At 37.6% G+C, this 25780-nt stretch overlaps 5 protein-coding genes across 5 annotated transcripts; 2 read left to right on the top strand and 3 right to left on the bottom strand.

Moving 5' to 3' along the window:
* Nucleotides 1–557: 557 nt before the first annotated feature.
* LOC122023800 (beta-glucuronosyltransferase GlcAT14B-like) lies at nucleotides 558–3988 on the top strand. The gene is made up of 4 exons (XM_042582154.1): nucleotides 558–1167; nucleotides 1424–1499; nucleotides 1595–1710; nucleotides 3083–3988. The coding sequence occupies exons 1-4, from the start codon at nucleotides 648–650 to the stop codon at nucleotides 3595–3597; spliced, it is 1227 nt and encodes a 408-aa protein (XP_042438088.1). The 5' UTR covers nucleotides 558–647; the 3' UTR covers nucleotides 3598–3988.
* A 432-nt stretch (nucleotides 3989–4420) lies between these two features.
* LOC122022593 (heat shock cognate 70 kDa protein 2-like) lies at nucleotides 4421–7730 on the top strand. Its single transcript, XM_042580630.1, has 2 exons — nucleotides 4421–4709; nucleotides 5811–7730. The coding sequence occupies exons 1-2, from the start codon at nucleotides 4496–4498 to the stop codon at nucleotides 7541–7543; spliced, it is 1947 nt and encodes a 648-aa protein (XP_042436564.1). The 5' UTR covers nucleotides 4421–4495; the 3' UTR covers nucleotides 7544–7730.
* Nucleotides 7731–7887: 157 nt separating this feature from the next.
* Nucleotides 7888–12441, bottom strand: LOC122022592 (U-box domain-containing protein 33-like). The gene is made up of 8 exons (XM_042580629.1): nucleotides 12094–12441; nucleotides 11221–11339; nucleotides 10799–10908; nucleotides 10174–10588; nucleotides 9957–10094; nucleotides 9292–9774; nucleotides 8361–9080; nucleotides 7888–8241 (listed from the first exon to the last, which is right to left on the bottom strand). Exons 1-8 carry the CDS (start codon nucleotides 12347–12349, stop codon nucleotides 8059–8061), a joined length of 2424 nt encoding a protein of 807 aa, XP_042436563.1. The 5' UTR covers nucleotides 12350–12441; the 3' UTR covers nucleotides 7888–8058.
* A 6545-nt stretch (nucleotides 12442–18986) lies between these two features.
* On the bottom strand, nucleotides 18987–20970 carry LOC122023789 (probable WRKY transcription factor 49). The gene is made up of 4 exons (XM_042582124.1): nucleotides 20719–20970; nucleotides 20358–20644; nucleotides 20149–20286; nucleotides 18987–19534 (listed from the first exon to the last, which is right to left on the bottom strand). Exons 2-4 carry the CDS (start codon nucleotides 20522–20524, stop codon nucleotides 19057–19059), a joined length of 783 nt encoding a protein of 260 aa, XP_042438058.1. The 5' UTR covers nucleotides 20525–20644; nucleotides 20719–20970; the 3' UTR covers nucleotides 18987–19056.
* A 137-nt stretch (nucleotides 20971–21107) lies between these two features.
* LOC122023788 (eukaryotic translation initiation factor 3 subunit G-like) lies at nucleotides 21108–23213 on the bottom strand. The gene is made up of 2 exons (XM_042582123.1): nucleotides 22824–23213; nucleotides 21108–21787 (listed from the first exon to the last, which is right to left on the bottom strand). The coding sequence occupies exons 1-2, from the start codon at nucleotides 23149–23151 to the stop codon at nucleotides 21252–21254; spliced, it is 864 nt and encodes a 287-aa protein (XP_042438057.1). The 5' UTR covers nucleotides 23152–23213; the 3' UTR covers nucleotides 21108–21251.
* Between the last annotated feature and the right edge of the window lie 2567 nt (nucleotides 23214–25780).

The following is a 25780-nucleotide window of genomic DNA, read 5'->3' as shown; positions in this document are numbered from 1 at the left end:
GCTTGTCTTGAGCTTGGTTTGAGCTTGATTCGTTTAGATGTTATCAAACTCTCAATTCAAGCTTGGCTTGAGCTTGGTTCGAGCTTAGCTTGAGCTTGATTTGAGCTTAGTTCGTTTAGATGTTATCAAGCTCTCAATTCAAGCTTGGCTTGAGCTTGATTCGAGCTTAGCTTGAGCTTGGTTTGAGCTTAGTTCGTTTAGATGTTATCAAGCTCTCAATTTAAGCTTGTTTGAATGTGTGAAACTTTTAATTGTTTAATTAGTTATTAAGATTGATAATTTAAATTTATTTATTTATTATATTATATTTTATTGTTTTACGAACGTTAACGAGCTGAACACATATGTGTCCAAGCTTATTTGTTTAGCTTAACGAGCTGTTCAAACTTATTTGTTTAATTAATCTAATGTATATTGAATGAACATAAACAAGCTCTTATTAAGTCAAACATCAAATTTATTCACGAACGTTTGATCATTACGGTAGATATGCTATATCTAATTTAACAATAGTTTAGGGGTTTATTTGAAAACCGGTTCTATTTTATAATCTACTTGCCCCTTGCTTTTCTTTCCCTTTTGGCCTTTCCGTCGCCGCGTCGCCGGCGCCCATGTCGGGACCCTAATCCCCGCCTCCCTCCGCTACGATGAGGAGGCCCCATGGCACCTCCCACGGTTTCCTAGTCCAGCAGAAGTGGCTGGTGCTCCTCCTCGCAATCCCCCTCCTCGCGCTCTTTCTCCTCGTCCGACCCCTCGGCCCACTCAAACCCCACCGCGCCTCCGATCTCGACCGATCCCACGAACACATCCGTCCTCCCGCACCTCCACGTCTCGCCTACCTGATCTCCGGCACCAGGGGCGACGGACGCCGCGTCAAGAGGCTCCTACAGGCTCTGTACCACCCATGGAACTTCTATGTCCTCCACCTCGACCTCGCTTCGCCTCCCGAGGAGCGAGCGGATCTGGTGGCCTACGCCTCGTTGGTGGCCACTTTCCTCGAGTTAGGCAATGTCCGGGTGGTGAAGGACGCTAATCCGGTGTCGGAAAAGGGGCCGACCGTGGTGGTTTCTACCCTCCACGCTGTTGCCGTTCTGCTGAGGGAATTCAAGGATTGGAGCTGGTTTATCAATCTCAGCGCTGCGGATTATCCTCTGATGCCCCAAGACGGTATTCTTCCTCAACTTTTACAAAAAATTCCATCCTTTTTTATTTGCCTACTTTTCTTTCACCGGGTAGTATTCATTGGATCAACCACTTCATCGGTTCGGTCTTCGTCATAAACTTCCACTTCGGGGTTCTGATTCGACAGAGATTCGGAATTTCCATAGTGGCGAAAAAAAGGAGTTTCGATCCAAAAAATGACTTTTTATTTGTTGGTCTTTCTCTTTGTTTCTTATTGCCTTATTCCTTTTCTTGTATGCAGATATTCTTCATGTTTTTTCATACTTGCCTAGAGATTTTAACTTCATTAGGCACACGAGCGATATTGGTTGGAGGGAGTAAGATCAAAATCTCCAAAATTATTATTATGATTTGTTCTTGTAGGATTATCAGTTTTTTTTTTTTTTTTTTTATGTTGACATGGTTCATACAGGTATGAGAGGGCACGCCCGATCATCATAGATCCAGGGTTTTATAAGCCAAATAAAACTGCTGTCTTCTGGGCTAAAGAAAAGAGGAGCATTCCTTCTGCTTTCAAAATATTCACAGGTTAAGATTCATTTTTTTTTCCACCTATGTTTTATTAGTATTCAGAATTTTATGTTAGTTTCATATCTAGGAATTTGTTCTATATGGTTTGAAAAATTATTATTAGTTATTTCATCAGAAGACACAAGCACTGTCGTAGAGAAAGATAGTGATTGGATTTAGTAGACACTCTTGTGCTTTCACAAACTTATGCACTCGTTGGACCTCAAAGCTGATGCTTAGATGGCTTCTCCTTGTATTTTTGCAAAGAAAATTTAGGTTTTTTTCCTCCTATTTTTATGTTCTTTTATGCAGTGATCTTCCTCAGTTTATCCAAATTAAAGTAGGCCAACAGCAGCAAAGTATATGAGGTTAATTTTCAGATATGACTACTTAAGATTAGTATTGATTTCTTCTTTATTCAATTAAGGATAGCTGGAACACTGCTATACGTTGGAAGTGGTACACTAGCAAGTGGTGACTCTATTCTTTTCTTACTTTACATGATTAACACAGTTTGATGGATCAGTAGTGATTCAGATCATATCTCTTGAGATGCTCTTTAGTGGCGACTAACATTCTTTTATGATTGGTGTAGCAGTTTGGTTGATGAATTTTTTCTGCATTTTGTCATGCTTTGTGAACACTAAGATTTTGGCAAAACTATGTTATTTCCTTTGTAAGCATAGGTCACTGTTGGCAGTTTACTCAAGAAATCCTTTATTATTATTTTATTCTTTAATGGTTTGGAATAGTTTGCATCAACAGATTATCAGGAGATGCGTCATTTTTCTTTTAACTATCTCCTATCTACTATCCTTTTAAAATTTTAATGTATATCTTTTTGACCGTATGATTTCAATGTTGCTTTCATATTGACAAGTTTGATCAACAAATTGCTATTATTACTGCCAAAGCACCAGGTGCCATTACTAATCTTTCATCCAGCAATAACTACATTGAACAACAACTTAGACTGCACAGTTCCTTACGTAGAATCAATTGATGGTGAGTCTGATACATTTTATATATCATCAATTTACAATGATTGTCGTTAAATGTTAATGCAAGTACATTACCATTAACCATCTTACATGAAGAACTTAGCAATTGAATATCTTTACATGATTGAAAATTTTTCATTCAGTTTTTCGAAGTGTTTATATTCATTGTTTCAATGCTTATGTTAATCATTCTTGTTACCTAAACATTGTCATTAGTTGAATTATAGAAGATTAGTTTCTATATTGATGGTACTGATATTAGTTTTCCTTTTTGTGATATTTCCATTTACTATGAACTGTGTAATCGGTTTTGTTCTAAGTTTCTTCTCCGTCTTTGTATCTTGTGTTTTTTAACCGAACTTTTTACATTTTGGTCTACTCTTTTCTAGGTTCCTCATGGGTGATTCTATCACGACCTTTTCTTGATTTTTGCATCAGTGGATGGGATAATCTTCCTAGGACTTTGCTTATGTATTATACAAACTTTTTGTCATCCTCAGAGGGTTATTTCCATACTGTAATGTGCAACTCCAAAGATTTTCAAAACACAACAATTAATGACGATCTACGCTTCATGGTGTGGGATAATCCACCTCGGCTGTACCCGATGAATCTGACATCACAGCACTTCGGTTTGATGGTTGAGAGTGGATCCCCTTTTGCACATTCTTTTGCTGAGGATGATCCTGTTCTTGAAAGGATTGACCGCGAGCTTCTGCATAGATCCATAGGGGGATTTACACCCGGTGGCTGGTGCTTGGGTGATCCCCAGCTCAGTAGGGATCCTTGTTCCGCGCATGGAAGACCCGACACCATACGGCCAACCTTAAATTCAAGAAGGCTGTGGGCATTGTTGGTGAAACTTCTTCATCCTGATAATTTCAGGCCTAGACAATGTATATAGCTGAGATACGTCAGAAACAAAAGGTTGTAGAAGTCAGTTTCCACAAGGCTGTGACATCGCTGGCGAGGCAACAGAAATTTTAGGTGGTCTGTCGATTGACAGTCCTCACAGAACAACTCTCATTTTGATGTTTCGATTTCGGCCAGCTTTAGAGGATTATGTTTTTAAAAAAAATTGTTGTCCAAAGGCTTCCAAACTTCTATCCAGTGACCATGTTTTATTTTCTTGCATATTGAGGTCCCTGTGTCCTGCATGTTCTATTAAAGTGAGAAAGATAGAGTGGAAGGTTTCTTCAGGTCCTGTAAGCTAAATTTCGTTGTTCTTGTGGAAAATCTGTACAAATTTGAAGACTTTGGATTAATTTTATCTTCTTTACTTCTGATGTTTGCAATTTCTACTGTATTTGAACAATTTATTTTAATAGATCATTTTTATTTAGGAGCATAAATAATTAAGGAGATTTTTGCTTTGATTAGAGGAGTTTTTATTTTATTTTTTCATTAATAGATTTGCACGAGAAATACTTTTGTATTTTAAGAAAAAAATATGAAAGGGAATTTTTAATTTCATAGAATATCTAAAACTTTTTTTTTGGAAAAAAGTATAATTCTAATAAATAATAATAATAATAATTTTAAAACGCGCTGGATCTGATCGAGCCTTCACCCCACGAGAACGACTCGTTCTTGAATTCCTCCCGCCTCATGACGGGCCAATCTCGCCCGTCCATATCGGATTGGACGACTTACATTACGCTGTCGGAACATTCTAGAACCTGGAGACGCTATATAACCCTTCTCCCGTCTATGCTTTCTCCTCCTCTATACTTTACGAACCCTAGAAGCGGAGTTCGTTCTTCTCGCTTGCCGATACCTATCTTCTGTGATCTGTCAAGGTAATGGCCGGAAAGGGTGAAGGTCCTGCGATCGGGATCGATCTCGGCACCACCTACTCGTGCGTCGGCGTGTGGCAACATGATCGGGTGGAGATTATCGCCAACGATCAGGGTAATCGAACAACCCCCTCTTATGTCGCCTTTACTGACTCCGAACGCCTTATCGGCGATGCGGCCAAGAATCAGGTCGCCATGAACCCCATCAATACCGTCTTCGGTGAGCATTCTCTTCTGGATCTATATCTTCATCTCGTTTTTGGCATTTAATTTGTGTAGTAATTTTTTTTATGATACCCAGCGATATGAATCCCGAATTTTAGCTATTTTTGTTATGGATCTGGATTTATTTGCACATCTGGATTGCCGTTATGTGTTTAACTGAAGAACTGTGTTTCGCATCTGTGAGATCTTTTATCCATGTTGCTATGATAGAGAGTGATACGGATCTGTATTCGAGTTATTACTATTATAGATCTGTTTTTAGTTTATAGATTAGAAATCTTGATTATGTGTTTCCATAAGATCTATGATTCACTTGAAGCTCTCGAAGCATTATCGTTTTATTTGTATTGGATTTGGCAAGATCTATTTATATTTAACTTTTGTCTACTAGATTTTTCCTCGTCAACTACAATTATCTACGATATCATGCTTCATTATATTTTTCTGTAAGGTTTGTTGATTTGATCCTGTTATTTTTCTGATATATGATTGATCCTATCGAGGTGTTTGTGTATGTGTGAGTATATAGTGATTTACAACTATTATGTTTAGATCTCACATTTTTGTTATGATTTTGTCCTTATATTAATTTATGTTCTATCCCAAAGTGCTAGAAAGTTCTGGCCTCAACTTAATGAGTCCCATTTAATAATTAAATACATTTATATTCAGCGGGGTAGGGATCTTTATGTTCAGATATTGAAGTTTAGTGGCTTACATTGCAATTGTTTGAAAGAATTGCAACCCATGCCTAAGTATTAGCATGTTTAGAATCGTCATGATTTAGAGGAGTAATTTTTATTGCTACAAGTAATAAATGTATTACTTGTCTGCTGTTTGATTTTAGTGTTAATTTGTTTTGTCATGGTTATCTATGTTTGTTGACTGTTCTAGTGTGATGTAGTTCAGATTTGTTCAATGATTTGTATATGTTTGGTTGGTACATAACGTTGAGAGGATTTCCTGGCTGCCTAATGTTGATGGGTATATTTTATTGTTCTATTGGTGCAGATTTAAAATTGACTTTTTTCTTCTATTTGTGAGTTTACTCGTCATTAAGACTTCTTTTTTCCTTGTCTTGTATTTTCCTATCTAGATGCTAAACGTTTGATTGGAAGGCGCTTCACCGACAGTTCTGTTCAGAGTGATGTCAAGCTCTGGCCTTTCAAAGTTGTTTCTGGCCCGGGTGACAAGCCCATGATTGTGGTCGATTACAAGGGAGAGCAAAAGCAATTCTCAGCCGAAGAGATTTCTTCTATGATCTTGATCAAGATGAAAGAAATTGCCGAAGCCTACCTTGGATCTGTCGTCAAGAATGCCGTTGTCACTGTCCCTGCATACTTCAATGACTCACAGCGCCAGGCCACAAAGGATGCTGGTGTCATCTCTGGTCTCAATGTGATGAGAATTATCAACGAGCCTACTGCTGCTGCCATTGCTTATGGTCTTGACAAGAAAGCAACCAGCGTGGGTGAGAAGAATGTTCTCATCTTCGATCTTGGTGGTGGTACTTTTGATGTCTCTCTTCTCACAATCGAGGAGGGTATCTTCGAAGTCAAAGCTACTGCCGGTGACACTCATCTCGGAGGTGAGGATTTTGACAATCGCATGGTGAACCACTTCGTCCAGGAGTTCAAGAGGAAGAACAAGAAAGACATCAGTGGAAACCCCAGGTCACTTAGGAGATTGAGGACTGCTTGCGAGAGGGCAAAGAGGACCCTCTCCTCAACCGCACAAACCACCATTGAAATTGATTCTTTGTATGAGGGCATTGATTTCTACTCCACGATCACGAGAGCTAGGTTTGAGGAGCTCAACATGGACCTTTTCAGGAAGTGTATGGAGCCCGTCGAGAAGTGTTTGCGCGATGCCAAGATGGATAAGAGTTCTGTTCACGACGTGGTTCTCGTAGGCGGATCCACCAGAATTCCAAAGGTGCAACAGTTGTTGCAGGACTTCTTTAACGGTAAGGAACTCTGCAAGAGTATCAACCCCGATGAGGCCGTGGCTTATGGTGCTGCTGTCCAGGCTGCTATTCTTAGCGGCGAGGGTAATGAGAAAGTCCAGGATCTGCTCCTGCTCGATGTCACTCCTCTTTCGCTTGGTTTGGAGACTGCTGGAGGTGTCATGACTGTCTTAATCCCCCGAAATACCACCATCCCAACGAAGAAAGAGCAAGTCTTCTCGACCTATTCTGACAACCAACCTGGCGTCTTGATTCAGGTTTATGAGGGTGAGAGGACTAGGACCAGAGATAACAATCTGCTCGGTAAGTTTGAGCTCTCAGGAATCCCCCCTGCTCCTCGTGGCGTTCCCCAAATCACTGTTTGCTTTGATATCGACGCAAACGGTATCCTGAATGTCTCTGCCGAGGATAAGACGACTGGACAGAAGAACAAGATCACCATCACCAACGACAAGGGCAGGCTTAGCAAGGAGGAGATTGAAAAGATGGTTCAAGAAGCCGAGAAGTACAAGTCTGAGGATGAGGAGCACAAGAAGAAAGTGGAAGCCAAGAATGCGCTCGAGAACTACGCCTACAACATGAGGAACACCATCAAGGACGACAAGATCGCATCTCAGCTTGGCGCGGCCGACAAGAAGACGATCGAGGATGCGATTGAGAAGGCCATCGAGTGGCTCGACGCCAACCAGTTGGCTGAATCGGACGAATTTGATGACAAAATGAAGGAGCTGGAGGGCATTTGTAATCCCATCATTGCTAAAATGTACCAAGGCGCCGGGGCTGACATGGCTGGCGGAGTCGACGATGATGGGCCTTCGGCTGGCTCAAGTGGTGCGGGGCCGAAGATTGAGGAAGTAGACTAAGCCTTGTCTTTCTCCTTTTGACAGTGCGCTGTTCCGCTGCTGCTAGAGTTTGCTTTCGCATTTGTTTTGTGGTAAGATTTGAATTGATACTTCTTTGAATTATCTCGTCACTGTCATTTGCATGGTTTTTTAATTCTCGAAACATCTTTTGCATTTACTATTAATATTAGTACTTTTCTTGGAACAAGTTGCCGGATTCGGCACCCTCAGCTGCAGCTTTCCTCTTGCCATGTTCGGTACCATTCTCTATCATTTCCTGAAATGGGTATCTATTTTAATTCGTGTTGTATTATTAAATCCAGTTTCATCCATATAATTTGCATTTAATTGACAATACTATCAAATTAAACAAAAAATCAATCAATAAATAAATTAGTTACGAGTCATCTGATACAGAGATATCCTCAAATTAGTCGTAACACTTCATACCACTCAGTATCTGGTCTCGAAGTCTCGAACTAAGGGTCTGTACAACTAAAATACAAGAGCACAAGCAAATGTACACCAGTATAACTTCAAGACTGACACAACCAATCCTCTATCGCGAAACGGAGAGCCTGATTGGGCATTAGATTTCGGTCTTTCAGCTTCAGGTTGGTCATAGGAGAAGTATCTTGTCCGCTGCTAAACCATTTTCGCAATGCTCTACCTTCGTAGGTGAACCCATCTGCTGCAACTTGAGGATCTTGCATGATCTCCTATTGCATATGGTAACTAAACTTGGTAAGCTCAATGATGGAATAAAATTCATATCCGATCCCAAATAGAAGGATGGAACAAACACGGCTCAACATAATTAAAGTTGTTTTTATCTTACCTGAAGGATTGGACACAGGAAAAATGAGGGTACTGGTCTTTCCTCTGTCACATGCAGTTGCTCTAAATCATTTACAAGCTCAGGTGTCAGCTCTGGTTGATCTTGAGCATTTGGGTTGAGGCATCGCAAGCCGACCTCTGCGAGCCTTCTTGCCACAATAAGTGGCCAATCTCCGGCTCCTGCATCCAATATCGATACCAAGTTGCCAGACAATAGAGCCTGACGAACCTCACTCTCCAATCCCCTTGCTGGTTTCCCAGTGAGCAACTGGAGGATGATGATGCCAAAAGAATACACATCAGATTTTACCATCAACTCTTTAGTCATCTGGTACTCTGGATCATAGGAGAATGATGCACTATAAAGTTCGAAGTGTCGGGATATGAAAGGGTCGTGTTCATCCTGCTGCGCAAATTGGCATCGGCCAAAATTGCTAAGTTTGCATGTGTAGTTGTCATCGAGAAAGATGTTCTCAGGCTTCAGGTCACCGTGGACGATTTGTTCAGGTTCAGATGAGTGCAAGAAGAGAAGTGCACTGGATATTTCAGCTGCTATGCGAGCTCGGATCCTCCAGGTCATTCGCAGTGTGGTGTTTTTGTTGCAGAGGCAATCTTGGAGTGTTCCATTTGGCATATATTCATAAACGAGGGACAGGGCTTGAGGGCACATTCCAATAAGAGTCAGCAGATGTGGATGCCTTATTTTGCCCAGAACATTGACCTGGAACACATAAAAGGTTACATTGCATTAGCAATTTAGCATACGAAAAAAAAGCCTACTAGAAAGAATGTTGTCGTCTCACAAAAAAAGTGACTGCATCAGGTCATTGAATTACGAAACTGAATGTCTCTCTTCATTACACTATCCTATAACAAAGAAATATTTTAACAGCCCAGAAAAGATTGTATGTGTCCATTGACCAAGGGCGTACCTCTTGTAGAAACTCCACCTCGCCTTGAGCATTACGGCCGTGCAACTGCTTTATCATCACAGTTTTGTTCCTAATTTCACCCTTATAAAGACAACCATAACCCCCTTGTCCCAACTTGAAGCTCTCTGAGAAGTCACACGTGGCGGTTTGCAGATCTGCCAATGTAAACTCAATGCAACCATTACTGTGATTAATAAGCCGCCTCTCCTTTGGCCCGTTGTTCTCCTCCCTTCGTGTCTTGAGAATCTCAATTGACGATTGGATGAGCTCCAACTCCCCGGCAGCTTCCTCAGTCAGAAGAGCCATTTCATTTGCATGAGCAATAAGGATCTCTATGGTTCTCATGGAATATTGTAATTCCTGCAAAGCTTCATCCCGCTGGCTTAAAACCTCTTGGCAGTCTTGCTTAATAGTTTTCAGAAGACCTTCAAGCTCTTCTCTAATTTGGATTTCATTCTCATGTGCAGCTTCATAAGTCTCGACCTGGTTAGCACATCAAACAAATTCAAACATTGGAGTTAAGCTTCCAGAAGATAAACATGATTCAAGTATATATTATCCTCAGTAACCTAATAGAGATACATATGCATTGAACTAAGCAAACGTTTCACACAATAGCCCACCGTGAACAATTAGTATGGAAAGATAAATATGTCATCAGTTACCGTGCTGATAGCTTCTGCAACTTCATATTCCAATTTTTTCCGCTTTGAAAGCTCCAAAAATGCTTCTCTTTTTGATTTTTCAATTTCCATTGTTACTTCCTCGAGCTGACAATACAAGTCATCCTTCTCTAACTCATCCTATTAAACAAAATCAAATTGAAAAAATGATTGCTGAGAATCTTGAAAAGCTAGCAACAAAGCTAAATCATTTTCATACATCTTCCTTGGAGTTGATATCATTTGGCTGCTCTGTATCAAAAGATGAAGCCATATAATTATCACAAGGTTCTGGTAATTCAAATTTCATGCTACTAGTTATGTTAGAGTCAGCAGTTGGGATCCCAACTGTGCTCCTGTATCCATTCAGCTCCAAGTTTTTTATCCCTTGAAGATCAGCGCCGAGAATACTATGCATCGTGAGCTCTGAAATGAACAGTAGCTCACCGTTACAACTTTGTGGACTTGACCAAATTTTCTCTGAACAACAAGTTGGCACGATGCTGTCTGCAAGTTCACTGGCTTCCCTTGTCCAGATATGTCTGCCTTTGCTAACAAAACATATCTCGCAGAATGGAGGCACACTCTTTGCGCTAAACAATGTTTTGCTGAAGCTCCCTTTCAACTTGAAGCAACTGCAGTGATTCCAGCATAAAATCCAGATATCAGGCGTGGTAATCCATGTTGGTTGGCTAATTAATACACGTAGATTATAGGGTGTGAATAACACATCTACCGACATTTATATCAGTCACACCCTGGATTAAGCATTCACTTTTTAAGTAATTTTGTGCATATGCCTGAACATGGACATCTAGAAACCAACAATTAAAACTGCCACTTACTTCTCTGTACTCGATCCCATAACAAGCTTCCTAATGCTATATTGAGATACTATGTTAGCGATTCCATTCCATAGTTGATCAGTCTCAATCACCACAACTCTCGCAAGCACCTGCATATCGCTAAGCGAAAGTTTAGCTTTATTCAAGTGTTTAACCAACAGTGAAAAAGGCAATAACTTGGCAAAGACATTGCATAGAATTCCAAATTCATTGTATGCGATCGAACTGGAACTATAGTTCTATAATTCTAAGGTAACTACAATGGGAGAGACACTACAGTTTTAAAATCGCATTTAGGAAGTCCTACAAAAATAACATGAGTTAGAGAAGAAGAGCTCCTCTGAAAAGTCAAAATGCCAACATCGAGTGATTCCATTTCCACCTACAATGCATAAAAGTTAACAAGATATGGGAAAACATACCTGTTCTTCATCGCAGAACCTAAGATAGTTTAGTAGGATTTTCTTCGTCTCTTCCCTCTCAATTCTTCTATATGCGGACACCAGCTCCTCGTTAGCTTGGCTCACAGGAATTTTTCCTACTGAAATTAGATAGAATCAATTCAGAACCAAAGAAATCATAGGGCAAAGCCAACGAAAGGAAAACATGCAAAATATGAAAACAACATGGTCTCAATTGAACTTGAACAATAAAACCTATTTAAGAAACTTGAACAAAGCAATTCATAATGCCCAAGAAGACAAATCAGTAAATCCATTGATTGGCATGCTTGCAATAAATCCAAGGTAACATCTTATGATCTTATCCAACAAAAAGATATCCACTCCAAGAGATAACAAAAGAGTGCAAAACAACAGTAGCAATAAACTCTATTTAAGAAACTTCAGCTAAGCAATCCATAATGATTATGAAAAACCAATATATCCATTGCTTCACATGCCTGCAATAAATCCAAAAGTAACATCTTATCATCTCATCCAACAAAAATATATGTATTTCAAGAACAAACAGTTACATATCATCATCAACAACAATAACAACGAAGCCTTTAACATGAATTTTATCATATTTTGCCTTTCCTAATCAAATCTTATTGGGTTGCATCAAGCATTGGGGTCTTTCATTTGCTTCCGGACCACAAGAACAAGACGAGACAAAGAATGATTGAGCTCCATTCCAAGGTAGCGCAAGATTCGTAGGACACAACGTTGCAGAGATAGAGAGAAATGATTAAAGAAGAAAAGTATCATTTTAAATAAAGAAATAGATAGAAATCAAACAATGTTTTGAAATCTCGAAAACGGAACAGACAGATGTGAACGGGGGGGACTCACAGAGGGTGGGGATCAACGGCGATGGCCGGTGAACATGGAGCAGGCAGATCTCCCGGCACTCGAAGCGGCGGAAGGTCCATCGGAGCAAGCTCAGGGTCTTCTCCGGCAACCGCCCCACCGCAACATACAACTTCCCGCCATCGTCCCGGACCCCCGGCGACGCGCGGCGGAGAAGGAATCGGAGCGCCGCGTCCTGCCCAGATCCGTACCGCTCCACCGCCGGGCTCAGCGGCGGCGACGGGCAGAACACCTCCATTGATTCCCACAGCGCGAGGGGAGAGAGAGAGAGAGCGAGAGAGAGAGAGAGAGAGAGAGGGGGGAGGAGGGAGCAATGGGAGATAGCTCGAGCTCGACCTTTTTACTGACGCGTGTGGATGGGGAGAGGAGTAGGTAATCTCGCCAATCGTCGACCTCATGCCCGACCCGCCATATCCATTGGATGATATCCATGGGACCCAAAGAATGTCCCACAGAAGACTCGGCCACGGGTAAAGTGTGTTTCTTAAAAAATAGGCGCATCTTAGAGCATATTCCCGGCCGCCCTTTTTAATAACAAGGTTTCCTGATTTGTGAATAGACCTTTGAAAGTTTTTAAAATTTCAACATATCGTCTAAAGATATAAATAAAGATTAAAAACATGGTTTGTTATTATAAAATCATAAAGAAAGCATTTAGAATGTTTTATTGAGATTTGAATCTAAGATTTTACAATGGTAAGATTTTATGTGTTAATCACTAGATCGTCATGAGAGGATATTTATGAATCAATTTTTATTGACACATGATACTCGACTGAGATGCAAATTAGTCAAATGAGTACAATTATTCGTGAATTGTTTGTGAACCGTTCAATCAAAACTCGATGTGAACTTAAATTTAACTGAGTTCGGACTGAATTTAAATCGGTTTAATTAAAAATTAAGTTAAATATGAATTTAATTATTATTGACTCGATAAACGGGTTAATAATAATATATATTTTTTAATATATAATATACTAATATATTTATTAAAAAATAATTTAAATTTGAGCTCAATTCTATATATCGGCTAAGTGAGTTCAAGCTCAAATCGAATAAGTATAAATTGAGCCAAGTCGAGTTTTAACCTAGATTGACTTGTACTTAACTTAACTTGATTTATTTACAATCCTATATCTAACTTTTCAAATTGATTAATAAAGTTTTTTTACTTGTTAATGGAGATTTATCCCGATTAAGAATTTTTAGGCCTGTTCTTACGGGAGAGAAACTTATACTGGGCTGAAAAAAATTTTCTTTATTTTCATCATTAACAGAATGTCTTATATCGAAAAAATATCAAATTAGTTTTTTTAAATGCAATAAAATTAGTTAGAGTAGTTTCAATAAAAAAAAACTCTAATATCAGTTAAAATGATTCAATATTAAAAATATTATAACTTATTAACAATTATTTCAATTTAAGTAAAATTATTTTAATTTAATCAAAATTATTTTAATATTTTAGTAAAAAATAAGGGTTCACTTAAAAAAAATACTTATTAAAAATATTATTATTTTATCAAAATGATACATAACTAATATCTTCTAATTATTAATATAATTGACAAATTATAATTATAATGATCAAAATTATCACAATTTAGATCACTTGTTATATTTTTTTCTCTTAAAACCTTTAAAATTCATTTTACCCCAAATATTATTATTAAGGAATAAGTTGTAAGTAGGTGTCATCATTTCACACAATTTAATATGAAAACTAATCAAATATTAATACTCTATTTTAAACTTTAAAAGGTATCTTTGATGATTTTACAAATACAAGGGATGCTTTAGGAAAAAGAATAATACAAATAATTAATTTTGATAGGTGGCATTGGTCAATGTTTCATAAGTCGAAACAATTTACAATTTTTTTAATGTATCCCGAGATAATTTGATATGGGTATATTAAGTTATGTTATATATTTGATGGTTATATTTAAATGTATACAAATTTAAGAATAAAAGAAGTTAAGCGGAAGATTATTCGAGGAGAAGGTAAAAGTTGAGTTCGGATGAGTTCAACTCTAATTGATCGAAGAATCACCCAAACGATCAGAAAAGCAACCGGACAAGTGAACACGAAGTTGACTTGTCCAAGCGGTTGGACCAAGTTCAAGTGCCTGGACTACAATGCCTGGACCACCCTAGTAAAGAACAGACGCCTCTTTGATTGTTGCGACGAGGATAAGTCTTGGAGTCCATGTCAGGAATACTTTAGGCGTCCGGACTGATCCATGCATTTGAACGAGGATAAAGTTTGATCACTAAGTCATTGAGAAGTAGATACGGTGCACCGCTGGGGCGCCCAAACCCACTCCAAGCACTCGGAGCTACCACGTCAGCCAACGGATAAATTCGACCAGTAAGATATAAATAGAATCCTGGTCCTAAGAGTTTAGAACAATAACTTTTATAATCAATTCCTACCTATTTTCTTGAGCTGTAAATGTTTATAAGAGACTTCTCCGCCTACAACGAAGGAGATTCTTTTAATGGTTTCATTATCTTAGATTAACAATCATCTAGATTGTAACCAAGAAAAAATCTCTACCTCTTATTATTTTTTTTATGTTCTTATTAATTATTTTATTTATCTAGTATTTATGTATTTCTAAAGTTCTAAGTAAAAAATTCTAACTTTAATTCTTGGATTATTTATCCCCTCTCTAACCGGTCTACCAGGACGTCCACATTCATTTCAAATTTTCAACATTTATTTGGTTTAGTGATAATGAAATGGAGTTGGGTTGATTTTAACTTTAGAAAGATTTGCATCTTATCTCTTCTCATTAACTTAATCAAATCTATTTAATTAGTAAAAGGTGGATTAAGACCTTTATTTAAATTGAAAGTTAGCACAGGAGCCTACACAATTGTGGCCTACTCATCTTTTATTATTATTATTATCATTATTATTATTATTATTATTATTATTATTATTATTAAGTATTTTATTATATACTATTTTTTATTTTATTTATCACCGGTAAGGATAACTTAAGTAAAATATAGTCAAAGAAAGTGTGTATTAATGAAAAGGTTTCAGGGTTAGAGCATCCGTAACGTCATGTTAAAGCGGTGTTATAATGTCACTGTAGCTTTAACGCGACGTTGCAGAACGCAGCGTTAAAATTAATCTCTTGAATGTGTTCAGTGTTCTGAACGCGTTCAAGCTTCATGGAGTGGGCACCCCATGTTATAAATATAATTTTAAATTTTTATTTTTTAAATAATTTATAAATTATAAAATTAAAAAAAAGTAATAATGAGTATGAAATAGTTTATAAATTATAAAATTAAAATAGTAATTTAAATATTTTAAAACATATTTAAAATATATTTATTTGATATGATATAATTTTAAGATGGTTGAGTGGATTGTGAGATCCATAAATAATGAGTACTAATGTTAAAAGAGATGTGGTGAAAGAAGGATGTTGTTATAATGAATATGTGGCAGTGGGTCCCATATTTTTTTGATGAGGTGATGGATGTTATAACATTGTAGTATTATGGAAGCCCTAAGGGATTAAAAAAGGTTGAGAGGTGAAATATAAGAAAATACGATGGGGTAAAATTAAAGAAATCTGTAGTTTGAGTTTTTTAAAAAAAATCAGATATCATATGATCATATCTTACATATCCAATTAATGATTCATTTTTCGATCCCATAAAAATTTTTTATCCACCACAAGATAAATCTAAGAGAATAAATGATAATCCATATAATAACTCAACAATCTTAGTGGTTCCATTGTGAAGGACAAATTTCTCATGCTCTTTAATTTTTGAACTCTGGGTGTACTGCACCATAGTTGGGGCCTCTAGTTTAAGATTAATTTATTTTTTTTTAATAATATAGATATCTAATTGTTTGAATTGATTAATTCTAACGATTCCACCAACAGTAAAAATAAATTTAAAAGTATGAACTATTTATCACTCGACAGCTAGCATTCGAGACTTACTTTTTTACTGAAAGAAAGTAATTATCCGTGAATCCGTCTCAACATCAGTACGAGGGAAATAAATCATAGACAATTATTAATTTTAAAAATAATAATTAACATATAAAAGAGATATTATCTTGACTTTGTCAAGATTTTTTCATATCTCATGATATGATGATAATATTTCGTACGCTGACCATTAGACCCCTCAAAATAACAATTGTTTTGCCTTAACGATCCTACCAAAACGAAGTCAAATTTGACGTACCCCACAAATATCCACGTTAAAAACGTCGCGCGAAGAACGTGGACTTAGGTGGAAATGGGCCGCCGTCCTGGCCCTCGCGCTGACTGCTGCCCAGAAGGTCGGCCCGTCTCAGCTTCTACGGCCTTCATTAGGCGCGTCTTGGCTCCGCTGATCCTGCCTCGCACCCTTGGAGCAGATCGCCCTCGCCTGGCTCATCGTCGTGCCTCCGGCCCGCCTCAATGGCTTCCTGGAGGGCTGGCCTTTCGGTCTCTTCTCTGTTGACCACTATTTCTTCTTCTTCTTCGAGTCTTTTCCGTTCTCGCCATTTGAGCAGGTCGGCTTTGCCGTTCTTGCCCTGGTTGGGCACGACGGAGGCGGCGCATTACTTTGAGGGCGCCGATGGGAAAAACGCGGATTTGGAGGAAGATCTCATGTCGGAGTCTTTGAGGTATAGACTAATTCCATCCGTGTACTGAGTTCTTATGGTCCCTGCTCAATCTATCGCAAAATTGAGAGTTTTGCTGTCTTTTAGTTGAATTCCAGTATAAAGAAAAGAATGTTCGATTCTTCGAAGTGACCTGCTTTCCCACCCCCCCCCCCCCCCATGTTTTGACCTTTATACCCCTTATTCACTCCACGTTTTTTTTCTTCACATTTATATTTCTTTTTAATCAGTTTTTTTATCAAATTTTTTTTAACTGTTTTATTTTTTAATCAGTTTTTTTATCATTTTTTTATCAATTTTATTCTTTTTAAATAATTTTTTATTATATATTTATCATGATAAATAATATTTATTTAATATTAAAAAAATAGTATAATTTTTTAATATTTTATTTATTTTTTAATTTTATTTTTTTCACATTCCACACACTCTCTTCTAGTTCCATCATATTATTTACCTTTATATTATTTTTTTATTTTGTTTTTTTGTTTTTTATTAAGTATTTTTTCGACAAGAATATCATATTTGTAATCTAAGATCGGATTCTATGTCCGTAATTTTCTCTGTCCCCGTGTTCTACTCGTCGCCTTCAGTCCATTACCGGCGACCTCTGGTCGTCGTCCCGATCAAAACTATACCCTAGGGGGAAGGTGAACCCAGGGAGATCGCCATCGACACGATCGACATCGGTATTCGACCGAATCTGAGCAGGGACTCAGATCGACGGTGAAGGAAAGTCTGCTCAGATCTGGCCAAATTTTGGCGCTGATCGCGTCGATGCGACCTCACTACGTTCACCTTCTCCTTAGGATATAATTTTAATCAAGGGGGCAACCGAGAGCCTCCGACGGTGCCGCCGACGATGGGCTGAGACGACGAGTGGGAACAAGAACAGGTGATATTGGAATAGAGAATTCGATCTCTTGTAATCTTTTATTTATTTTAATAGTAGATTTTAGGGATTATTATTTATAAAAAATTTAAAAGTAAAATAGGGATAAAAAAAAATTGATGAAAAAATAATAAACAAAATTTATTAAAAAAATAAAACTAAAGAAGTAAATAAAATTGAAAAAAATTAAAGAAGTAAATAAAATTAGAAAAAAAAACTTGTTATTTAAAAAAGGAGGGGTGAAAATGTCATTTAATAGAGGAGAGAGAGGGGGGTGGGCTGTCAGAGGGGGCGGGAAAAATAATTTACCTCTTCGAATGACCATTATGCACTACATACAAAGAACCTTGAGATTATCTTCAAACTTCAAAGAGTTACTCACTTACCACTTTGTGCAAATAGTTGTCATTTATTAGTTCCTGTTCTCTTTTACGGCAATTTAAGCAAGTTTCATTATTTAAGTCCACCAATCTATTTTGTCAATCACTTTAAACTAAAATTAATATACTCCTAGAAACTTCGTTAATGTATTTATGCTCTCGGATATGAAATTAATAAAATAGTGAATTAAATAAGAACACATCTTCAAATTTTTTACTATACCCATTAAAAAATTTACCGCTCTCAATTAATGCTATCGAATTCATATAAAGGGCATAAAGAAGATTTTCAGGAGTATATTAGTTTTGGTTTTAAGTGATTTGGAGTTCTTAGGATCTTTCAGCAAATTTTGCTAGTTTGAAAATTCAAAAATATGATATTTTTCAAATCAAGGAAGTCATAGAAACCTGTTGATGGTGCTGGTTAGTCGGTATCATTGTCCTAGGCTTTTTAATGAGCTTATTATAAATTCTATCAAGCTTTTAGATGTCTAAAAATTTACTGTTCTATCGAATTCAGATATGAGTATCTATCGAATTCAGATATGAGGGTATGATTTGAATTTCTCTAGATTTGAAATTGGATAATGACCTAGAGAAAATTAGGAGGGATATTTCAGAAATACACTACAAGATTTGGGTATTTTAAAATTTGGATAATAGTGAAACTTCTTCACGGTTCAGTAAATTGCCGTTTCTTTTAGGGAGCCTATAAAACTCTTATTTAAAATTTGATATTGATCAATACATAAACATTTCAACCTCAATTTTGTATCAAACTTACACTATGGATCTGAGTATCAAGAAATTGGTGAACAGTTAACAGAGATAAGGATAATAAGATGGATGTGTAAATGAGTAAATGTCTTAAACTGATACTAAAGGATTTAAACTATATATGTATATCGTAAATTTGTAATTCATATAAGCATATTATACATTTGCTGATTTACATTACAGGTACATCACATTCTGACTTCTGATATCCAATTTGCTATATATATAGTCTATATCATAGCTCACAGAATGCCTGAAAGTATATCGAAGTCAAGGTAAGAAGAGTTAGGGCTCCATGTAGGGGTGGAAGACAACAGGGAATATTCTTCCGATGAAAGATTGTACTCGTGCGGATAGTTGGCTAGATCGCATGGCTTCCTCACCAGCAAGGGCACAACATCTTCCAGCAGCCCTTCCGACGCTCGCGTGCCATCCTCCAAGAGTGTCTGCATACTGTTATCTGCAATGTGGGTACTCTTGTGTTCCGGTAAGATCAGGGCCGGGGACTCCTTCATAGCACGATCTCGAGCCTCAGCAGGAATGCTCGTCGTCCGGAGTTTTGGCTTGTTTGTGCATTGTTGGGGCGGAGGTAGGAGGTAATGTGAGGTGTAATGCAGGTGAAGACCTTCGTAGGTGACTAGGAGCATCTCTGGATCTTCCATGGACCTCTCGACTTGCTTCTTGGCGTTACAACGTGGATTGGTGCATCGATAGTAACTCCTGTAGCCACCGATAGAGGGAATTAGAATTTACTTTTCATCTTCCATCAATGTCAACAGAATGTTACTATTTCAAGGGAGTCGATGCAAAATCTAGGTGAAAGGAAATGAACATCCAGGGAACTGAAGAAGCCTCGTATCGATTTGGAAATTAATGAGTTTTGACGATAGGGGCATGCTTTCCGATATAGTAATGGTGAGTAAAGGCTTATAAGCAATGTATCGTTTTGGAGATATTGCCGAGTAAATTCTTGTAGGAAGGATCCTTGTATAAGTGCCGACTTTGCGAGTTTATGATGAGGAAATGTTTGTCGTAATAGTAAAGAGTAAAGGGTTGAAAGAAGCCTTGTATGATGAGGAGTCGTAAAACTGAAATAATGCGAAAAGGTTTTCAGATTCGATCGAGATGAAAATTGAGTATTTAGTCAGGAATTGTTGTATGTTATATATCGATATATTTTGTTCTCCAACATTTTACAAGGTAGTTTAATCCTATAGATCATTTACTCCTATGAATTCTCTTAGTATTGTTTTGGTTTATCTAAAAAAAAATTGGATGAGGTAAATGGCCAACCTGTTCCTAACGAAAAGAGCTAAAGCGATTTGGAAACACACCTTGGATTGGGGCTGTTCTTGATGGACTTCTGCCCGTACTTTCTCCACTTGTAACCATCGTCCGCTATTCCGCAAGCCTTCGTCAGAAGCGTACGCTTGTTCTCCGTCTTCCCGAAGCTCTTCTCTGGTGCAGGCAACCTGCAGGCATTCATCCCTCTAGACACAAACTCGGATCAAAATGGAAATGCATCGAGTTCAGGTATCTTCACCGTGGAGACGGAAAGGAATGCTCGGTTTGAAAGGTCGCAGACAATGCGCTTTCTATGTCTTGGATTGTCGGTCCGGAGTAAACTGCAGAGATGAGCTTGTTGATGACTGATTCATGAGCTCCTGGTTCGGATTTGCTAGCCGGTGCAACATTTAGAAGCTCTCTCATGAGTGCCTTGTGGGATCTTTACGGAACCGACGATGAGCACCAGACTGTCGAATGAATGTGTGTTCTTTACTTGAGCAAATGCATCCCAGAGTGGCAACTCCATAATGCAGTGGTGAACCTCTAAAGTATTACCAAATCAAATGCATCCGGGAGTGGCAACTCAATAATGCAGTGGTGAACCTCAAAAGTATTACCGAATCGAGATCGGAGAAGATGATCGTGGAGGCCTTTCAATGGGTTGTGAGCCCCTTCATTTCCTGGGAGGTGACTAAAAATGGTAAGTTGAGTTGCTTTCTCCATTGCCCTAAAGCACAGCAGTGGGGTAGGTTTAATGTCTCTTCTCTTCCCCCAATCAACCACCACTGGCAAGAAGGAATCAGGTAATTAACTCCTCACACCTAATTACACACTAATCTCTATCAGTTTCTCCAAATTAATCACTTGTCTTTCCCTTCGCTTTAAAGAATAATTAAGGTTAATTAGCATCTCGATTGATACCCAACTTCCTAATTCAACTGCGGTTAGTCTAATGTCCTTGGAGTTTGAAGAACTGTGGTTAGTCTAATGCAGCTTGCAAGCATGGTAAAAAACATCGATCGATAATGAATTGTATAAGCCAGGAGAACTTAAAGATTGTTAGAAATAAGATTAAGTCGCAAACTAGCATTGTTTCCATGAGAAGATAGCTAACGAGATTCACCTCTTGAGAACCACCTGGCTCACCCGATTAATTTGGCCTTGGAGTTGCCCACTCAACTCGTAGGATAAGATTGTCATAGCCATAGCCATTAAGCTTGTTGATAGCTTTCTCCGCATCATCCCGGTTGACAAAGTTGACGAAGCCAAATCCTCGGCTGGCTCCGGTCTTCTGGTCCACAGCAACATAGACTCGAGTCACGGGGCCAAAAGTACGGAAGAGTTCCAACAAGTCCGGCTCCCGGGTGTCTTCTGATAGATTGGTCACACGAACAGAGTTCTCATCGTTACGGCGCCTCATCTCTGTCCCACGATTCTCTGCACCAGCTCTCATACTGGGTGGCACATAAGTGTTCTTCCCAGTGCCAGCAGGAGAGGCTGCAGCTTCAGCACCTGGGGGCTTGTCAAGGAAGGTGTCGGTCGGCGGAGCCAGGTCCTTGTATGGGCACTTGGATGTCCAGTGATCACCCTTCTTACCGCAAGTTCTACAAACCATCAGAACAGCTCCTGCTTTGCCCATGGCAGCAAATGGATCACCTGCAGCCTTCGGTTCGTCCGCTTTGCTGCCTGTTTAGGAAGACGATCATATAAACAAAGAAAAGTAGAAAACATTTGAAGCTACCCTAATACTGCTGACAGAAAAACAATATACACAACTCACTGATTACTACAACAAATCATCCAACAAGATATGATTGTATCCTCTTGAACATCCCATTTACTAGGTCATGGACAAGCGAGCTAAAAAATGTTTAAGCCACGAACCTTCAGAGTCTAACCAAACAAATGTTTCTGAGCTATAGATGATAAACATGACCAATTGGCTACTGCCAACAAGAAAATCTAACTTTAGTGTTGTTCATATCATTCTAAATATACGAGGAAAAGCCCGAACACATAACAGACTACATCATGTTAGCTAACATATATACATGCTAATACTAACTCCCAGTAGAAATATTAAGAAACACTCCTTCAAATAAATGCCAAATCACTACAAAGATACTTGATATGATCATATTTTTTAGTGTGTTTGGAGACCTGGACCACGCCCCTGCTTGAGATTTTCCAATTGAACTGGCTATCAATCTAGTTCAATCAGAATGCCTGAACAATTTCAACTGGGTTAGATTGGCCTCCGGTTCCGGTTTAAGCGGCCTCGGGTTTTAAAAAGACTGCTTAAAGTTAAAATTGCTAGTAAGCACTGATTCTAAAGGCTGCATACCAACAATTGTCTGCTAAAATTGTTACCATAATACTAAAACTTTAATCCGGTTAAGTAGAGGAGAACCAAGATGATCTTTTTTGCAGAAATCAAGGTCTCAAGATTGGTTAATCTACTTCGATCAGCCAGACCTCTTGAACAAACACCAAGAATAGGTTCAAGAGATGGCACAGAGCAGAGACCTAAAGATGCGAACTTGCATTGTATGTAGATCCAGGAAACTGGCATGGCCTAACTTTACCGCAAGTAAAAGTAAATCAACTCCTTGTCTTAATGGGGGGAAAAATAGGGTTCACCAAGAGATGCAAATCAGTGGGCATCCAAAGCGATTAAAACGGAATAAAGAGAAGACGAGGAAAGTAAGAGGAAGTGTCGAACCCGGAGCGCGGGGCCGCTCGAGGAGGATCTCCTCGGTGGAGACCATGGTGAGACGGGCACCGACGTCCTCATGGGCGGCGTCGCCGAACTTGGGCCACGACCGGCGCTCGAGAGCGCGCTTGCTGAGGCGTGCGCGCGTGAGCTTGCGGACGCGCGTCGTCGTCGTCACCCTCACCTTGTTGCCCGCGTCGTCGAACCGGTACTCGATCACCTTCTTCACACCGTTCTCGTCCGGCCCGATCACCACCCGCGGAGGCAGCAGGAAATCAAGATCCTCGGCGTCGTCCTCGAGCTCCCCCCAGCGAAGTTTCCCCATGCTCACCGCCATCCTCCTGCTCGTCGCTCTTGTGCCCTACGCGGCTACTGCCCTAAAAGTGCAGGCCCCCCGATGATCATGTAGCGTTGATACATCAATGGGCCTTTTGTGTAATTTAAATGGGCCAAAGAAATCTTTATTAGGCCTTAATGATAGACTCAATTGGGCCGATTCTGATCCGATCTAGTATATGTAATCAAATAGCCAGCCCATTAATAATGTCACGAAGTCAGAATCAAACAAACCGAACCAGTGTTCATTCGATCGGCCCATCAAGCAATTTCACCCTTCAATTTGATAAATAATAAATTGTATAAAGTAAGAGCGTTTTTATAAAATGAATTATTGATAAATTGTTTGTGAGCAAGGTTCCAATGGCTAACTTTTAAAACTACAATATAATAAAGAAAACAAGTGGGGGAAATTGGTTAGATTATTTTTATGCTTTATGGTTTTAAACTTTTGATTAAATTACTTTTCCTTCCCTCATGTGGGGGAGCCCTATAAATATAGGGTCATCCCCACGCTACATTTAATAATAGAGATGTAGGATGGGCAATGGGCACGCACAAAGTAAGATATACAAGGTATTAATGGTGAAGGTGGGGTTAATAATTGAATTTTTTATAATAAAGTACTGAATTTGTAATTTGGGCCGAGAGATCTAAAGATTTTCTTAACATTCATATTCATCAATTATAGAGAAAGTTGCCCTGGAATAATGAAGGGTTGAATCTAATAATTCTAACAACGCTAGTTGCTTAGATGGATCTCTATAAATATTTTTTAATTTATTTTGATGATCGATAAAATTTTTTTATGAAATTAAAAAAAATATAAAAATAGTTATGCCCCCTCCCTGTAATAGGACTGGCTCTCATGCAATGAATGTTCGAATATTTCACCTTATATATTATATGTCTATAGTGTTTAAATCACTCATAATATTATATAGTCTGTGAAGATCCATTTATACTTTTTAAATTGAAATTGTTTTATAAAACCGAATGATTATCTCTATGATTAGTCACCGCAAAGAATGCTATATAAAGATAGTTGACAGTTGAGTTTCGTCAATTTTGAAATTCTTTAAATTTATCAAAAAATTTAACATTTCAGTGATCAATAACATTGTTATTTTGGTCAAAAAAAAATAGTGGTCGAGGGTAAAATAATATCTTTTGAGGATACTTTGATAATTTTAAAATTATGAGAGTAATGCTGAGAAAAATAAATAAATAAATAAACTGAGGTAACATGAAAATTTACATATTAATTGTGCTCGTCTCCCAACTAAATGGAGTGATTTGAATATTTGATCTGGGCTCAGGCTTTGAAAGATGCCTTCCTTTTATGGAATGGGCCCACTCCTCGTGCTTTCATGCAGCAAATTCTCTTACTATTTATAGATAATTTATTATTATATTCCGACTATTAATCAATTAATAAAGCTTCGACAAAGTTTTTAAATTAAATTATTTTCTTAAAAATATGAGCTTGCTTTTGTTCTTTGTGTTGTTTCTATCACATAGCTTTATTTTAAATAAAAAATATTATTTAATTCATTTGTCTTGAATGAGACATGTTTTTTTTACCTTAAAAATTCTCAATAATTTGAACTTCCACATGAAGCACTAAATAATTAGCCATCAACATTATTATCACTTCATTAACTAATATTTTTTTTCTTTATATTTAAAAAATGAACATGAACAATAATAATATACATATTAAATAAATAAAAATAAATAAATAATAATAATATTTAAATATAATTAAATATATAATAAGTAAATGAATCTCGTTGAACCAAACTTTATAATGTTCAAGTTTGTTTAGTAAAATAACTAAGCTAAACTGAGTAGAATCTAATGAATCAAGTCATTGAAATGATTAGTAAATTTGACTTTTTTTATAAGTTTGAGCTTACTTCTTTTATATATTATCGAACATTTAAATCAAGCTTGTTTTGTTTTTTTTTTTTTTTTATATTTTAAACTTATTTATTTGGTTGTTAAGCTACATAATATAAGTTTATTTATTTATTTTAAAAGTTTTTTTTATTTATTTAGTTTTGTTAATTACATGGTTCATAAACTTTATTTGTGAATATTATTCATGAGTAATTCACAATTCATAATTCACAATCTTGATTTATGAATATTAATAAAATGAATATAAATATATTTAAAATTTTCATTTAGTTTAATAAACTTTTTAAGATTGTTTATTTAATTGACATTGTGTATATTAAACTAATATAAACAACTTATTACCAAGTTTGAACACTAATTTTCTCATGAACATTTGACACAAGCTAAGTATATTTCTCTATCAATTCCATGGTTAAATTAGTGTGACCCATCAAAACATTGATTCAATTATGAAAATATTTAACTGACATAAATAGAGCTAATGATGAACAATAGCTGGTCCCACCACACACTAAGAAAAGTAGATTAAGATGAGTTCTTGGGCATGATGCAACGGTAAAATATTAGGGTATTACTAAATGACCAGAATCTAGCCAGCTAGAATATATGTATGCATGTATATGTATGAGTATTTTAGTAATTTCATATGTATATATTAATTACATGCATTATAATTGGGAGATAGAAAATTCTAGCTGGCTAGATTC

This window comes from Zingiber officinale, chromosome 9B (assembly GCF_018446385.1).
Source record: "Zingiber officinale cultivar Zhangliang chromosome 9B, Zo_v1.1, whole genome shotgun sequence".
NCBI classification, from domain to species: domain Eukaryota; kingdom Viridiplantae; phylum Streptophyta; class Magnoliopsida; order Zingiberales; family Zingiberaceae; genus Zingiber; species Zingiber officinale.
Note: the sequence above shows the minus strand (reverse complement) of the source record. Positions and strands in the feature narration are given on the sequence as shown.

Excerpts from the sequence above, each read along its gene's own strand:
- LOC122023800 (XM_042582154.1), top strand. The coding sequence starts at position 648 with ATGAGGAGGCCCCATGGCACCTCCCACGGTTTCCTAGTCCAGCAGAAG. Across the intron at positions 1,500-1,594 it reads AGCGATATTGGTTGGAGGGA|GTATGAGAGGGCACGCCCGA; the intron begins GTAAGATCAAAA and ends TGGTTCATACAG. Across the intron at positions 1,711-3,082 it reads TGCTTTCAAAATATTCACAG|GTTCCTCATGGGTGATTCTA; the intron begins GTTAAGATTCAT and ends ACTCTTTTCTAG.
- LOC122022593 (XM_042580630.1), top strand. The coding sequence starts at position 4,496 with ATGGCCGGAAAGGGTGAAGGTCCTGCGATCGGGATCGATCTCGGCACC. Across the intron at positions 4,710-5,810 it reads CCCCATCAATACCGTCTTCG|ATGCTAAACGTTTGATTGGA; the intron begins GTGAGCATTCTC and ends TTTCCTATCTAG.
- LOC122022592 (XM_042580629.1), bottom strand. The coding sequence starts at position 12,349 with ATGGAGGTGTTCTGCCCGTCGCCGCCGCTGAGCCCGGCGGTGGAGCGG. Across the intron at positions 11,340-12,093 it reads GCCGTTGATCCCCACCCTCT|TAGGAAAAATTCCTGTGAGC; the intron begins GTGAGTCCCCCC and ends ATCTAATTTCAG. Across the intron at positions 10,095-10,173 it reads ATATCAACTCCAAGGAAGAT|GATGAGTTAGAGAAGGATGA; the intron begins GTATGAAAATGA and ends TTTGTTTAATAG.
- LOC122023789 (XM_042582124.1), bottom strand. The coding sequence starts at position 20,524 with ATGAGAGAGCTTCTAAATGTTGCACCGGCTAGCAAATCCGAACCAGGA. Across the intron at positions 20,287-20,357 it reads CATTCCTTTCCGTCTCCACG|GTTGCCTGCACCAGAGAAGA; the intron begins GTGAAGATACCT and ends GAATGCCTGCAG. Across the intron at positions 19,535-20,148 it reads AAGAACAGCCCCAATCCAAG|GAGTTACTATCGATGCACCA; the intron begins GTGTGTTTCCAA and ends CGGTGGCTACAG.
- LOC122023788 (XM_042582123.1), bottom strand. The coding sequence starts at position 23,151 with ATGGCGGTGAGCATGGGGAAACTTCGCTGGGGGGAGCTCGAGGACGAC. Across the intron at positions 21,788-22,823 it reads CGAGCGGCCCCGCGCTCCGG|GCAGCAAAGCGGACGAACCG; the intron begins GTTCGACACTTC and ends CTTCCTAAACAG.